The sequence below is a fragment of the Paralichthys olivaceus genome, chromosome 15 (genome assembly GCF_024713975.1).
Source record: "Paralichthys olivaceus isolate ysfri-2021 chromosome 15, ASM2471397v2, whole genome shotgun sequence".
NCBI classification, from domain to species: domain Eukaryota; kingdom Metazoa; phylum Chordata; class Actinopteri; order Pleuronectiformes; family Paralichthyidae; genus Paralichthys; species Paralichthys olivaceus.
Window position 1 is genome coordinate 16,946,365 of NC_091107.1, and position 14,556 is coordinate 16,960,920.

Consider the following 14,556-nt stretch of genomic DNA (forward strand, 5'->3'; position numbering starts at 1 on the left):
CTGCTTTTGCTCACATGTCCGGGCTCTCCCACTCTTTCATATTCGGTCAATTAAGTGTCTATTCTGCTCACCAGTCTCACTGCAACTGATCTCCAGTTTCACGGCTGCATTTACTGCTTTTCCATTACAAACAAGATCAGACTGCAGCTGGGACTCATTTGGGTCAATGGAAAATGAGATCAGTTTAGCCCAGGTGGTGTAAACAGCAGACAGGGACAGGTGACCACACTCTGATGACATGGCTGCAGGCTGAACTGGCACCGAGCTGCATCAGACTGGTGAATGTGAATGCAGCCGGTAGCCACGAGATCAGGTGATTACAGTTATGGCCACAAGCTGCCATACAAATAGAGTCTGACTCTCACATTCCTGTGGTCCTGGCATCGATTGGGGCTTTTTTAGTGGTTGGCATTGTTAAACAGCAAATTGTACAGTAACGCTCCTTCAGTTGGAATCCTCAGTGGCTCACGACAGATTACTTCATAGCTCATTGTGATAAATACACAGACCAGCCATGACTGGGCTTTCAAAGACAGAGGTCTCTCGACATACTGCCCAACTAGGTGCACATGAGCTGAGGTTACCAATGTATACAGATACAATTTAATATTTTGTATATTCTAATGTTATTGAAAGATGCAATAAAAACAATAAACTTGCCTAATCCCCAAAGAATCGATGTTTTCATCTGTGTCCATTTGTTTGCTTGTAACCAAGTTTGCACATTTCCCTTGATTTCTCAAAGAACAATTGATGAAACTTGATTTCTAGGGAACTCATATGTATGAGTTTGTGCAGATCGGAAAAAAATATAAGATCTAAATTTAAATGTGGTCTCATTAAGGGACTATTGGACCTTGGTGGAGGTATGCACTCTACAAACTGTCATTCTAGGTATATCAGATTTTCTTTTATTCCTCAAAGGCGACCTATTTTCTCCATTCGAACGCACAACATTAATGTAGATCCCCTAAACATCACTTTATCAATAAAATTAAAATTTATTTCAGGAAGGCACCATGTTTAATTTGTCTTGGTTTTAGGGCTAAAACAATTCATAGCCATATATTGACAGCTTAATGAGATCAAAACAAACACGTGTCTAAAGGAGATGAGCTCATGGGTTGTCTGTCAAGTAGCTTCTTACGACCCATCGTTAGGTTTTACTGTTGGGTACAATCGAGTGACCTCAGTAGCTATACTGGGAGGAGGATGTCAGGTGATTTAGTGCATGACAGCAACAGGAGGAATGGGACTTTTTCTTTTAGCCTAAACAAAAACTGGTCTTCAACAACTAACAATAGACAGGACTTCAGAGACATACTGGATATTTACATTAAGCTTTTATCAACAACTTAATAGAGGTGAGAACAACTATGAAACTAAATAATGTATCCAACAACCCGTAAAGCTATCAGGGACTCTCACACTCACCTTTTCAATCTTTTTTGTTTTATTCTCAGTGGACCGATACAACTGCAATGTCACATTGCTGTGGCGCTACAGTTCTAGGAAAGGACGTGTTCTTTCCTGTCCTTTCTCTATAAAAAGTTTTCTCAGGTGAACATTCATCAATACAGCTCGTACAGACACATTCCTCCATATGAGCATGCATCTCTTTTAAATTTACCCAAAACAATCACTGAGATTGTCATAGGCAACGTCTGCAGGGCCAGCTACTGCGATAGGCAACACTTCATAGGTTTACCCAGTGCAGCACCTTCTGTTAGACTTTTACAGGCTCTCCAGTTTCTCTGTCGTCCTGTTTATGTACATATACAGCTTGCTCGGCAAAAGTCATTTTCTCTCCGCTGCACAATTGACAAAATACCATTTAAGACACACTAAGCCTGTATCACTGCTTATTATATCAGACAAGGACAAAATAAGGAATGAGAGTAGCTGAGGAAGGCATCACAGGACTGTATTTGTGCTGATAATCTAAATTATGCTCCATGTTCAGTGTAGGAAGGAAAGAAAGACAAAGTAAATGCTGAGATAATCAACAACCACAGCAAATGAGCTGAATAGCATGAAACGGACCAATACAGATGCAACTATACCGGAGCAGGGTATGGAAACACTATACACAACTTCCTGTATATAACATTATCATTGACTGCATATTAATAACTAGTAATTCACTTGAGTCCACTTAATCTTCCAGAGATAAATACATATCAAGAAAACAGTGTTTGATGCTTTTGCAAACTTTTACTTAATAGAAGAATAAAGTGAGTAAAAAAATTCTTGCATGATTACAACATTATTCTACTAAAATTACAACATTTTACTTGTAATTTTGCAACTTTAATTTTTGTAATATGTCTCTAATCTTGTTCTACCTCAACATGGCCCCAATACTCAGATAACTAATAAACAGATTCTAAAATGTTTTACATATTTCATTGCATGTGCATATTGTCTATTAATCCTTGTCTTGTTTAAGAATATGCAATGCGCTGGGTTGGTTATTTAAAAAGAGATTCTCTCCATCCCTACAAGCTCATCCAAGAGTCATAATTTGAAGAGCTTGCCTCGGAATACCCCCTGGATCCTCTTCATTACCACCCCTTATTAAACATATTTGTAATGCTATGAACCACACATGTACTACTTACTTGCATAAAAGTATCGTACAAATCTCCCAGCACGGCACATTTATTTTGTATGTATGCATAACAATCTGCAGTGCAGAGTGTGCACAAAGCAGATTTGAACACATTTGTGTTATCTGCACTCGGGGGCTCAGCGGGGAGACTGGCATGTTCGCAGCATTTGTGATATGTCACCCTTCATGCTTTGTTAATGGGGGAAGCTGAGACCATAAAACGCATTCCTGTGATGATGACAGCTTGATTTGAAATATGTCCCCCAGAAGGACAAATGTGTGAATGAGGTGAGAGCTGAGCTGGGTTCTTTAATAGCTTCCGTCTGACTGGACATAACATTTGTTTTCTGATTTTTCTCGGATCAACACAGTGAATTTCTTTCGCCACAGTTCTGAGCAAGTCTACACACTGGTGATCACTATTCAACATGTCTGCGGTTTGCGTGCACAGATCAGTAAAGGTGACAGAAGCAGTGTCAGACCACCCTGCCCTCTTACCAGACGGACAGCACAAACCCTACTCAGCTCAGTCCAACCCTCTGGTACACAGGCAAATAAATAATCCCTTCCAAGATCACATGTAGAAACAGATATTTGATCATTCAACAATTGGCATATTTAACTGGCATAAGTAAAAGATGTCACCACTGTTGTGTTAAACAGGTAATCCAGTGATTGACAAAAGTCTCTCCATGTACAGATGCATTTTATTCACTACTGCTGATATTTTTTGGAACATATATTTTCTCCATTGCCGTTGTTTCTGATGCATGCTTATTGCAAAGTTAACTGGGACATGAGTGTTTCCCAAACACACAGTTTTGCATGTGCACGTGGATACACAGAAATCACAGAGAGACCGAAACACTGAGGGGAAAAAAGACGTTAGTGTGTAGTGTGCATTAGTGTGGACAGGGTGACAGATAATGAGAAGAGAAGACACCAGAATAAATGTCAAATGTATCCAAACCAGAATTTTAAATATCATGTTACAGATAACACTTAACGTGCTACAGGTGATTATGCAAAAGAAGCACATCTGCCTAGAAAAAAAAATGTTCACACACAAGTTGATGCTTGTAAGTGTGATATTTGTAGATATATTGAGAATAATTATTAATTAAATCTTCTGAAACTGATTTAGCTCGGTCATATACTTCATTACTCTACCTAATAAAATGATCCAGATAGATTTAATGGGTCATCACTTTCATGTGAGCTACTTCATCATACAGCATCATGTATGTACTGGGGACATGTTACTGAGAAATGGGAGTTATCCTCCTAAGAAACTGCACATGTTCACAATCCTGAAACGGTGTATTCCTCTCTCTGTGAGGGAGACTGTGATATTAAAACCCAAGCCCACGGGTCATCTGTGTCATTTAAACCCAAAGTACGGGTTGTAAGATCATTGTAAGTTATGATGGAGCGTTCAGGTGATGTGGTATAGAGAGCGACAAATTCCATGTTAAAATAAGGTTGGGGTGGATAAATGGGTTTAAAAACCACAGGATTTGTAACCATGACGATAAAGGCCACCCAACCATAAGGAAGAACTAACCCAAACTGCTTTTTCTAAATGTGTCCATGGTTCATTTATTTCATTTTGCACATTGCCTATGTTATCCTTGTAACTATTCCCTTCTGAGTAGATATTAGTCAATATCTCATACTTTTTGTTGCCTTTGTGTTATTTAGAAATGGAGAACATAATCTGTATGACTTCTGGTTTGAGATTGATCAGCGATGAAATTATCTTATTCTCTGATTGAAGCTGGTGTAAATTCATCATAATGCTCCAGAATAGATATAACTCATATGGTTAAGCAGGTTGAGGACTTGTTAGTGTAACATACTGCCAAACTAGGTTCATGCATATTTCTAGTTCTGGTAATTCTAATTCTACTTTTCATACTGAAACTTACCACAAGTTTTTCAAACCTTAACCAAGTGCTCTTGATACCTAAGCCCAACCACAGACGCATCTCTGGATGTAAACCCTGGTGGGACACTAGTGTGGTTTGTACATCCACCCACCCCAACCTCGCAACTCTGCTATCGTTAATAAATGCAGCACTCCAAAAATATATTGCCTCTGCATGTTGAAAAATTATGCAAAATGGGTACCCAGTGTTGAGAGGTAATGGCAAGAGGTCCTGACTATTCATCTATGTGTGACGAGTTGTGCTGTGAGAATCTGTTTTGACAGAATACGCCACCAACCAACACCAGACATGAATTAACAATAATGCACCTTTTCCACAGGTCAAAAAACAACTAACACCGACGAACATCCAGCTTTTGTCTGTAATGGGAATAGATACAATCGGCTTTCACTTAAGTCAAATGACTCAGCAGTAGACGGCTTTTTACTGGCTCCAATCGGCAGTGATGGAAACAAGCCACCCAGGTGAAGGTGCTGATTTGTCCATCTTTATTTTGGCTGTCCAGAAAGTGTCATTGCCCTTTTTCCACCATGATGTTATAACATGCTATGAACTTCTGGTTGTTGACACGTAAATAGACAAGAGCATACTTTTAGTTTTTTACATCTTGTGAACAGTGTACAACAGCTATTTTTCCCTACCTCTCACACAAGATGCATGCCACTCCCAAAGATTTGGTTTTGGACATGTTTGTGACATGTCCCATGAATCATTGGGGGAACAGAAAGGAAAACTCTTCTGCCAATGGTAAAGGATTCTATCGCCTTTGTTGCTGGATTTACCCGTTTAAAAAAAACTACATTTACCCACTTATTTTGGTGTCAAAGAGGTAAGAGACATGATTAACTCAACAGCAGGAGATTTACAGATGAGATCACGAATGTCCAGTGTAACAGAAAACCTGGCAGATGCTGGAGGCTGAAATGATCGGTGTTGATTGTATAAAAGTTCTTAGAGCATGAACTATCTGCATCTAGTCTCTTGGAAAGACCTTCACCTTCTTATGCCCTCTCTCACTGTTTGAGCTCATTGCTAAAACATCAGGCGCATGGTGAAAAGGAGCAATGTCCACGTAATGAATGCAGGATATGTTACTGCTTGTTGTCACAGGGCCATCAAACCACTTTGTGTGAACATTTCCAGGGACAGATGAGGAATACCTGCTTAATGAATAAAGATGCAACATCTAGCTCAGTCCATAGGCAGTTTAGCACAGTCAAAGCAAGTAAAGGAGGTTCTGGAGAATTTCTTTGATTTGGCAACAGTTTTGAGTTTATTTTTCTATGTCGGGCCACCAGACATGGACCAACAGACAGGCAAGGATTTTCATCAGAGAGGTACTCAGATGATTAGAGTACATTTCCTCCACGATCTGTGATTAGGCGGAGGAGGACACAACAATTCTGGTCTCTTACAGGCTATATCAATCTTTCAGATCATTTTTGTGGCAACAGAGGACACATAAAACCGGATGCAATTCTTCTCTATCCGCCGTCTAACCATGTTCAGTTTCTGACAGAATTCATGAGGCAAACCTAATGGGTTATCCGTGCCAGCCATCTTTTTTTGGAAGAGCTGCATTGACATCATAGTAGGAAGCATTGAAGGAATAGCCTATATCCATGTTGGCATCATAATTAACGAGCAGCTGAGTTGACTGGAAGACCATCATTACTTTAAATATCCCTCACATTTCACATTGGCTGTAGTACTCCTACATCCCAAAGTGTAGTAGGTTATACTGCCATAAAATAATGCATTAAAATGTAGTTCAAAAAAGACAGGAGGCTTTAGACAGGTGGCCTCTTTTGATGGCTTTGATTTTATCTTTCACTGGGCACAGGCCAACTGAAATAATTGGAAGTATGTCACAGTAGGTTCTCTTCCTCCTATCACAGCATTTCAAACTTTTATATCAAATGACTCCCACATCAAAAATGACTGTAAGAACAGAGTAGCCTGTTATATTATTTGTGATTTACAGTCAAATTGTTCACTCACCATCTTCCAAACACCCGGGTTGCATCACAAAGGGCATCCAGAAAAGAAAAAAAACTATGCCAAATCAAAAATGGAGGTGAGGATCCACTGTGACGACACCTCAGCAGTGATTCAAACTGGGCCAACGTTGGCGCTAACCTAAAAAAGAAACTCTCTTAACCAGTTGTGCAATGCACTGTTGAATCTTAATTTATGTAATGCATCATTCATGTCATGTGGGGGTTGTGGTCTATGATTCAGCTCACTCAACTTGTTGTGAGGTTTCAACCCAGTGTTATAATCTAAGAGGAAAAACTAAATCTGCCATTCATAACGGATGCATTAATTGAGAAAAAGATTTCAAAAAGCCACAATTTTCTCTGCATTTATTTTTACTAAACAATAATTGCAAGAAAATTTCAACTCAGCTCCCCATCCCAAATGATGGGATAGCCGTCATTTGCATTTGTCTGCCAATTCAGATCTTTATTTCTTGAATTCCAGTTTGGTTCTCAGATCAATGGAAAAAGCAGGTCTGAACAGAATGACTGTATAGGGGTCTTTTTATCTGCATCCACTGGTGGTAAGGCCACCACACATCAGTTAAATCCCACGACAACACTATTGGCCACCTTTTTCTCACCATTCCGTTTCAACCACAGGATTTTCCCACTGGTGCACACCACTGACAAATGTGGGGTGCTGGCCAGGCGGTTATGGGAGCACAGTCAGAGTCCAGCATTGTGGTAAATTAAAACCCTCTTTGTTGAATCTCGAGAGCTGAAGGTCGTCAGCAGTTGTGTCACGACAGAAGTAGCTGACTGATGTAGGAAATATCAAGGCATGATGGACTACAGCTCCCTGGCCTGAGGGTAAAGCACAGCTACTCTCTGCCTGGGACACTCACTCTATAAAACTTGCTCTACCCACTCCGGTGCATTCAAAGGCAGCTACACAACAGTGGCTTATACAGCATTGTACATATTAGTACAATTTTTTTTAATCAAGAACCAGGTATAAAATAAGTAAATTTACAACAATTTAAGTGATACAGGTAGAAGATTTGTTTTAATTCATTTGTTGTTTGATGTGATACTTATGATTCCTTGTCTTTCTCTGTTACAGTTGGTAATAAAACTATAACGTCCATATATCCACCATCTATGCATCCTTCATCCAAGTTTGAGTCTATAATTAATGCACAGTTTAATAAATTGTGGGCAAGATGTAGGTTTTTCACTGTGTTATTATATGAACAGTAACACTGTAAAGCAAAGTAAAGTATTTTCTGTATCTGTTCCTGGTCACATGTAGTTCTCGGGAAGCAGAGAGGGTCATCCACTAATGACCGTTGTATGGATGTGTGTGTGTCTGGGTGAATGTGATTTGGAATGTAAAGCGCTTTGAGAAGTAAATAAAACTGAAAGTAACACATAATAGGCCCATTCTCTATTTAAAGTTATTTAGACACGGTTTTCTAAATTAAGGCACAATTCAAAATACAAAAAAGACACACAAACAATTTTGCTGTTGCAGAACTCAGGGCTACATATAGCTACATTAATGGGGCAAAATAATGTTTGAAACATTGACTTGTTTGTTCTGCATTTAAGTTATATTTCTTACTTTTTGAAAGGACTGAGTCTTACAAGCTGATATCTTTCCATTTGACAAGTCTGTAAATAGAAATGCCTTCAGTGTGAAATGTTCAAAAGAACTGTTTGAGCATTAGGCTTGTTTCAGCAAACAAACAGCTAATTTCAGAAACACAGTGAACTAGAGATGTACTCAGAGAGATGCTACACCCACTCTGTATGTACTCTTAAGTTTTCATATGTGCCACATTGCTCAATAATTCCAACACATGTCTTTGAAGGAATATGAAAAATGCTAATTCCCTTTATTCCCTAGTTTTCCACGTCATCACTTGCAACTTATAAATTGCTTAATTTCACTGAAGAACATGTGTAAATATGTATTAATACAATGTGGAACTGAATAAATGCATATGTGCTATCATTGTATTGTATCCCACACATTAGCATTAGACTAAATCTCTGATCCTATGATGTGACCTTGACTGTTGACAGATTTGAAAGAGAATCGATAACACAGGTCCTGACCCTGTTCCCAACCAATTTGACCAAGTTTAATCTAAAATGGATTAAAACAACCCAAGTAATCGCTGTGAAAATCAGACAGACAGAACAGACACACGCGATTGATTTCCATACACCAGACCTCTACCTCGTAAGACATTTCTTTGCTTGCTCTCATTTCCTCCCACTGAATCTTGAAACAACTCTGGAATGGCAGCGCTCCAAAACCCAGAAAGAAGACGTAACCTCAACCACAACATATTTTTTACAATGGCAAACGTCAAGCTAACATGTTTTGACACATCAGTCTTCATCAGAGCATCTGTTTTTGGCAGAGCATCCAACCAGAGGAAGGTTATATGAGGAGGCGCACCTGCTATATGTTCTTCAATGCTTGCTCTCATCCTCATCAAGAATAGTGAAGTCACAGGACTGACAGGCTGCTGCCTGCAGACGACTTACACAGATACTGGTTTATCAACAACATTTACATTAAAACTGTTTATTTTAATAGTTATCAGATTATGTCTACACAGTGTAGATGTATGTAACAACTAATTTAGAACAATGAATATTTTAAACATACTGTGTTAGTTAGCAGAGATAATGCGAAGTGCCAGTGAGAATAAGGATAGGTGAATTTCTTGATGCAACGTGTAATCACAACATGATTTTGTTTAATGTTGTCCAGTCTGTGAAAGCAAAGCTGCATAGCAGATTCACATATTTTGGAAGTGAGTCATGCTGCATCGTCCCTATTAACCATTCATTACAGTTTATATTCTCAATAAGCTGAATTTACTTTTCTAGTTTTTACAATTAATTCAATCAAAACAAATGTTTCTTAAAAATAATATTGAGCAATTGTAAGATTTTAAGTAATTGTGGCAAAACAATGGGAGGATCGTACATTTTGCCAGCATGGGGTTTTCAGCGTGTCTGTATATTTTCAAATACTGTAGATTTTTTGGCCATGCAGCACAATAGCAGGAGCACATTTAAATGGCGACACTTTATTCTGTTGTTTAGTCTTGTGAAATTAACATCACCCTTCGTTAACGTGCCTCAGTAGCGAAAAGCTGCCTTTGTTCTTGTTTTCCAAGCAACAACTGTATATGTGGCCTTAAGCTTTTGCAAAGTTTTTGAACCCACGTGCACAGCAGGAAAAATAAAGCTGGTGCTGAAATTAATAGGTACAACCTTGTATACTGTACTGGATTAGAGCTGTCACTCTGGCTGTCAGTCACTGTTGACGTTATCAGTGAGTGGCCTTGCACAGGTCAAACCTCAGATGCTGTAAATCAAAACTATAAAATGGGAATCACCCCTTTTTTCTGATCTTCTATGTTGTACAAGTATAAAACTTAAATTTTTACCCAATGTTTGATTTAACATCAGTATCCCTGTAATTAAAAGTTGTTAGCAACAGTGTGACACTCTATACTATACTTTATACTATTTCTATACTGCTTAATGTGTATTGCGGTTAAATGGAGCCTATTATTTTCAATTCAATCTCTTTAATTTTGAGATGTTTTGCCTGATTCACAGTTTTAAAAAAACTCTTTATTTATGTCAAACTGCTTGTTATCCAGCGCCTCAGCTGAGCCTTTGACTGTAACAAGTACTATTCGCTCAGGCCTCCTTAAGAGGGCTCCTATAAAGTCTACTATTCTTGGACTGGCGGAGCACCCGGAAGCCTGCCGAGGGGCTTGTGAGCGCCGCCTCATCTTCTTCATGGTGCGGAGGTTCTGAGAGCAAACTCTAAAACTAAGTTACAAGGAGTGGTAACTGATTAAAAGAACGTAACTAATTGGAAACAGCAACATCTCATGTTTGAGCCCAAATCTGATCGAGTATATGAGAGGAGACAGTAAGATCGAACATCCAGAGCAATAAAAATTACAGCATGATGTCTTTGTTTGGTGAATATTATCCACAGTACCTGGTTCATAATCCATATATAAAAATGTCAGGAAATGCAAATGCTAAAGTTGCTTGTAAAATGTCTTTTTAGAAAAAATTTGAAATATAGAAAATTTGAAAAAGCATAATCAGTCCAGTGTATATATATATATATATATATATATATATATATATATATATATATAATACATAATTGGTCCCCTCTGACTAGCTTCAGTAAAACAATCTACCCAAATGACATAAACCAAGACGTCTCTCCTTCCACACTTCTTTTTTTAGCAATTATCAAAATACCAGTATTCTAATGAGCGGATGTAAAAGATGCACAATTTCCAAAGCATTCCCTGGTCTGAAAATCATTACAATCCCAACCTCTGATATTAATATTTGGCTGCTCTGCTCATCTCCAACATGTGAAAGGATGCATGGTAAGGACCCGGTAGCAATAAATCCAAACCTACTCCCAATATTTTACCTCAGGAAAACTCTTCGACAGATTCCAGGGGGAGTGACTCATAAATTCTGTATAGTTGTTAACAAACCATAACTTGTTAACACCCTCAACAACAGAGCTTGAGCCCCCCACCCCCCACAAAGTAACAGATGCGCTCACAACACATACCTCCAAAGTCAGGCCTCAAACGGATGTCATATCCCTTCAGCAATTTGTCCACGGTGGCCTTGGCCACAGACATTCCGGTGCTTCCAGTGGAGGAGCTGGGGGCAGAAAGCACACGTGTAAGAGCCATTTTAAACACATAGACATTTTGTTTTCTCTACTGCACACCTACTGTAATGATGAAGCCTGAAAAAATATTAGTATGGCACTTGCTCTCAAATGCTACCTTTGCAGAGGAAGCTCTAACATCAAGATGGTGATGCTTTGACAAAGGGAAAGAGGACATGTGCCCCCACGCTTTCCAGTTCATGTAAAACAAGCAGTTTTGTCATAGCTTGCATCAATTTCACATATTTCACTCTCAGCCTTTGTCAACTGCAGTTTTAATCTTGCACTCTTGGTTGTCACCACCTGACAGCGATAGCACATTTTTTGTTAAAACCGGGCATCGTTTTGAAAGCACATTGATTCTTGTGTTGCCATGAAAAAAGCTTAAAAATATACGTTATCCTCTCATGGCCCAACCTACAGTACATCCAGATAATCAGTTGAGGGGGTGTGTTAATAATACACCTGTCCATACTTTATAGATGTAGCCCCTGACACGTTAATATATTTTAAAAAGCTCAGGGTCACAGCGGAGGCCTCGCTGGTCTGAGTGTGGACACAGACTATCCCCAGGAGGAGCGTATGGCCTGCAACAGTCTGACTGACGCCTATAACATCGGTGCCATGACCTGCGTCACCTGACCGGGTGCAGCTCCACAGCTGAGGTTCCTTGTTGTAGGGAGGGTGTTGGATGAAAGTAAGGGGGAAGAAGTGGGTTAAATTGCTCCCCTGATAGGAGCACTAGCCCTCGGCTCCGCCAGGGAAGCACTGTTCAATTAGCTCACAGGCCGCGCAGCTGTTCATCAAGCTGGCCAGCGCTAGGACTTGTGGGCCTGACACCTGAGAGCATCATTACGAGAGAACAGCACTGACACCCAAAACACATCAGGAGATTACACCCCCTCCTCTGTTATCTGTTATTGGGGAGGGGGTAGTATGATAATGGGATCGAAATGTCAAAAAAGAGTGCGACCCAGTGCACGGCCAGCACTTAAATCTCATCACTGACGCTGTAGGTTACTGCAGGCGGGGATGAGCAGGCCACTGGGGGATTCATACGCTTATCAGTGGCTTCATCAGGCAAACAATAAAAGGGATTGATCAGGAGATTGTGACTGTGATGATGATCACAAAGGCTCATGCAGTAAATCACACTGTAAACATCACAGGGGCCTGTTCAGGGAGAGCCTATTTAGTGAAAGGTGACATGTTGATACCCAGGCTGTCTGATGAGGATGAGGATGATGAAGATGAAGAGGATGATGATGATTATGGTGGCATGCTGGGATGATTTTTTGGATTGTGATCATTTTATTTGGTTAATCTATAGAATGGGCAGTTGAGATGATAACATAGACAAGATTATTACTGTGCCTTTACACGTGATGGAACATATGTGGGTTTACAGGCCGTGTGGCTGCAACCATACATCACTGCTCCATCAATCGATAATCGAATGATCCAATCATCTCATCATGACGCCTGTCTGGGGACTGTCATTTTAAGCAGGATCTCACTGACCAGTACATGCATGCATTTTTGATATCGGGAGTAGGTTACGATTCACAATAGGGCTCGATGCCTTGCACGCGCATGTTTTTACGCTCGCGCGCGCCACAGCTCGGTCTAATAGGGCATATATCGGCAGTGATGCCCCTAATAAGAAGGCCCGGGTACCCCGTTAATGCGATCTGCCCGATCTCAGCCTCTGATTGACCGGTTATCACGTCTATTGGTGTGACAGGTTTTTCTCAATTTTTCCCCCCAGCGACGTTTTCTTACCTTTGAACAAAGCAAACGAAGGACAAAGCCGCCAGAGCAGAGAAAATTCCACATAATTGATCTTCTTGACGACCCAACATCTCCACTAATCCTTCAGATATAGTTTCTATAATCCAACCAGTCCCGTGGTTCCTCCCAGAAAATGCCCAAAGTAAAAACTGGCAATAAAAAAAATGATAATTGCCTATTTAAAAAAATGTCCAACTACCCTACATCTATACGCATGCGGTGTCTTCATTGAAATAAGCTTCTTGATTTATTTCTTTTTGTTATAAAAGAAAAAATAAATAATCTGGTAAACTGGCCCCCGCTGTTTTTCCCCAGCTATGGAAATCCGTGCAGGTCACAGAGCCCCTCGACCAACACCAGAAGATCAGACATCTTGCTCAGAGAGGAAAAAAAAGCAGCTCACACAATAGTTTTAAAAAGTGATGACAAGTCTTCTGTCCCCTTTGAAAAAGAAAACACAAGCATGAATGAGTGACTGAGCAGCAGCCTCCCGGTGGATCAGATCGGCGGGTGAAATTTGCCGGTCCAAATCTGCAGGAGAGGCATGGTTCCAGCGGTGCCGCGGCGCCAGTCTGTTCCACAACGTGATTCCGTTCACAGATACGTGTCTGAACTGGAAACGCTGGTCTGCCGAAGAAGAAGAAGAAGAAGAAGGGGAGCGGTGGGTTTAAAAAAAAAAGAAAAATGAAATCTTCATTCCCTTCTTTCTTTGTTTTCCTCTTCTTCTCCCCCCACCTCCACCGAAGCTGCTGCTTGCTTGCTTGCTGCTGCTGCTGCTGATGATGTAGATCAGCGCAAAGTCACTGAGGGGAAAATGCACATTGAAAAAGCTCTGGGTAATATCTGATGCAGACGTCAGCGCAGGCTATATCACTCCTCTGGTGGAGAGAGAGGAACAAAAATGAGATGCCAAAGAAATATGGATGGCCCCTCTGATACGCAGGACGCGTGTATCACAGGTTTCATATCAGAGATGCTAAGCCCGTCTGGAGGGGTCCACGCGCCTGCATGCGCTGTCCGGCATCCAAAGGGCGTTTAATGCTGTCCGCTCCTCCGCTGCTCCGAACATTGTCCAAAGAGACATGATCGGGGGAATCTCTCTCTATTTCCCTCCTCCTCCTGTTTTTTTTTTTTCTTCCTGATTGTTTATTGGAATTACAATAGGCTGATGTTCAGTTTTGGGGGAGAAGGGGTAGTGGTGGTGGTGGAGGGGGGGGACACCTAAGGTGAATTCCTTGGCGACAGCCTGTCCATGCGCTCAATTGTCTGTCTATTCTCCGTGAACACACATATTAGCATGCTGCAAGTGTGTGTCGGTGTGTTTTCGTGCATTTCATCCACTTTAGCAAATCTTTTTTACGCACGCATTTTTACGCACAATATCTTATCCATTCAAATGTAAAATAAAAGGTGTGATTGCTTTTCTTTGTTAACCATAAGCATCCTTACTGGAATATTGCGAACACCCGCACG

General features: G+C 40.4%; 1 protein-coding gene across 2 annotated transcripts in view; it reads right to left on the reverse strand.

Annotated features, from left to right (window-relative positions):
- Nucleotides 1-14,221, reverse strand: part of gabrb4 (gamma-aminobutyric acid type A receptor subunit beta4) — a 57,840-nt gene extending 43,619 nt beyond the window's left edge. The window contains exons 1-2 of one of the 2 annotated variants that reach the window (XM_069539541.1): nt 13,075-14,221; nt 11,188-11,282 (exon numbers count right to left, since the gene is read on the reverse strand). In XM_069539541.1, coding sequence (XP_069395642.1) covers nt 11,188-11,282; nt 13,075-13,154 — 175 coding nt within the window. In that variant the 5' untranslated portion in view covers nt 13,155-14,221. The remainder of the gene's footprint in view (nt 1-11,187; nt 11,283-13,074) is intronic. The other variant, XM_020085707.2, reaches the window with a different exon arrangement.
- Between the last annotated feature and the right edge of the window lie 335 nt (nt 14,222-14,556).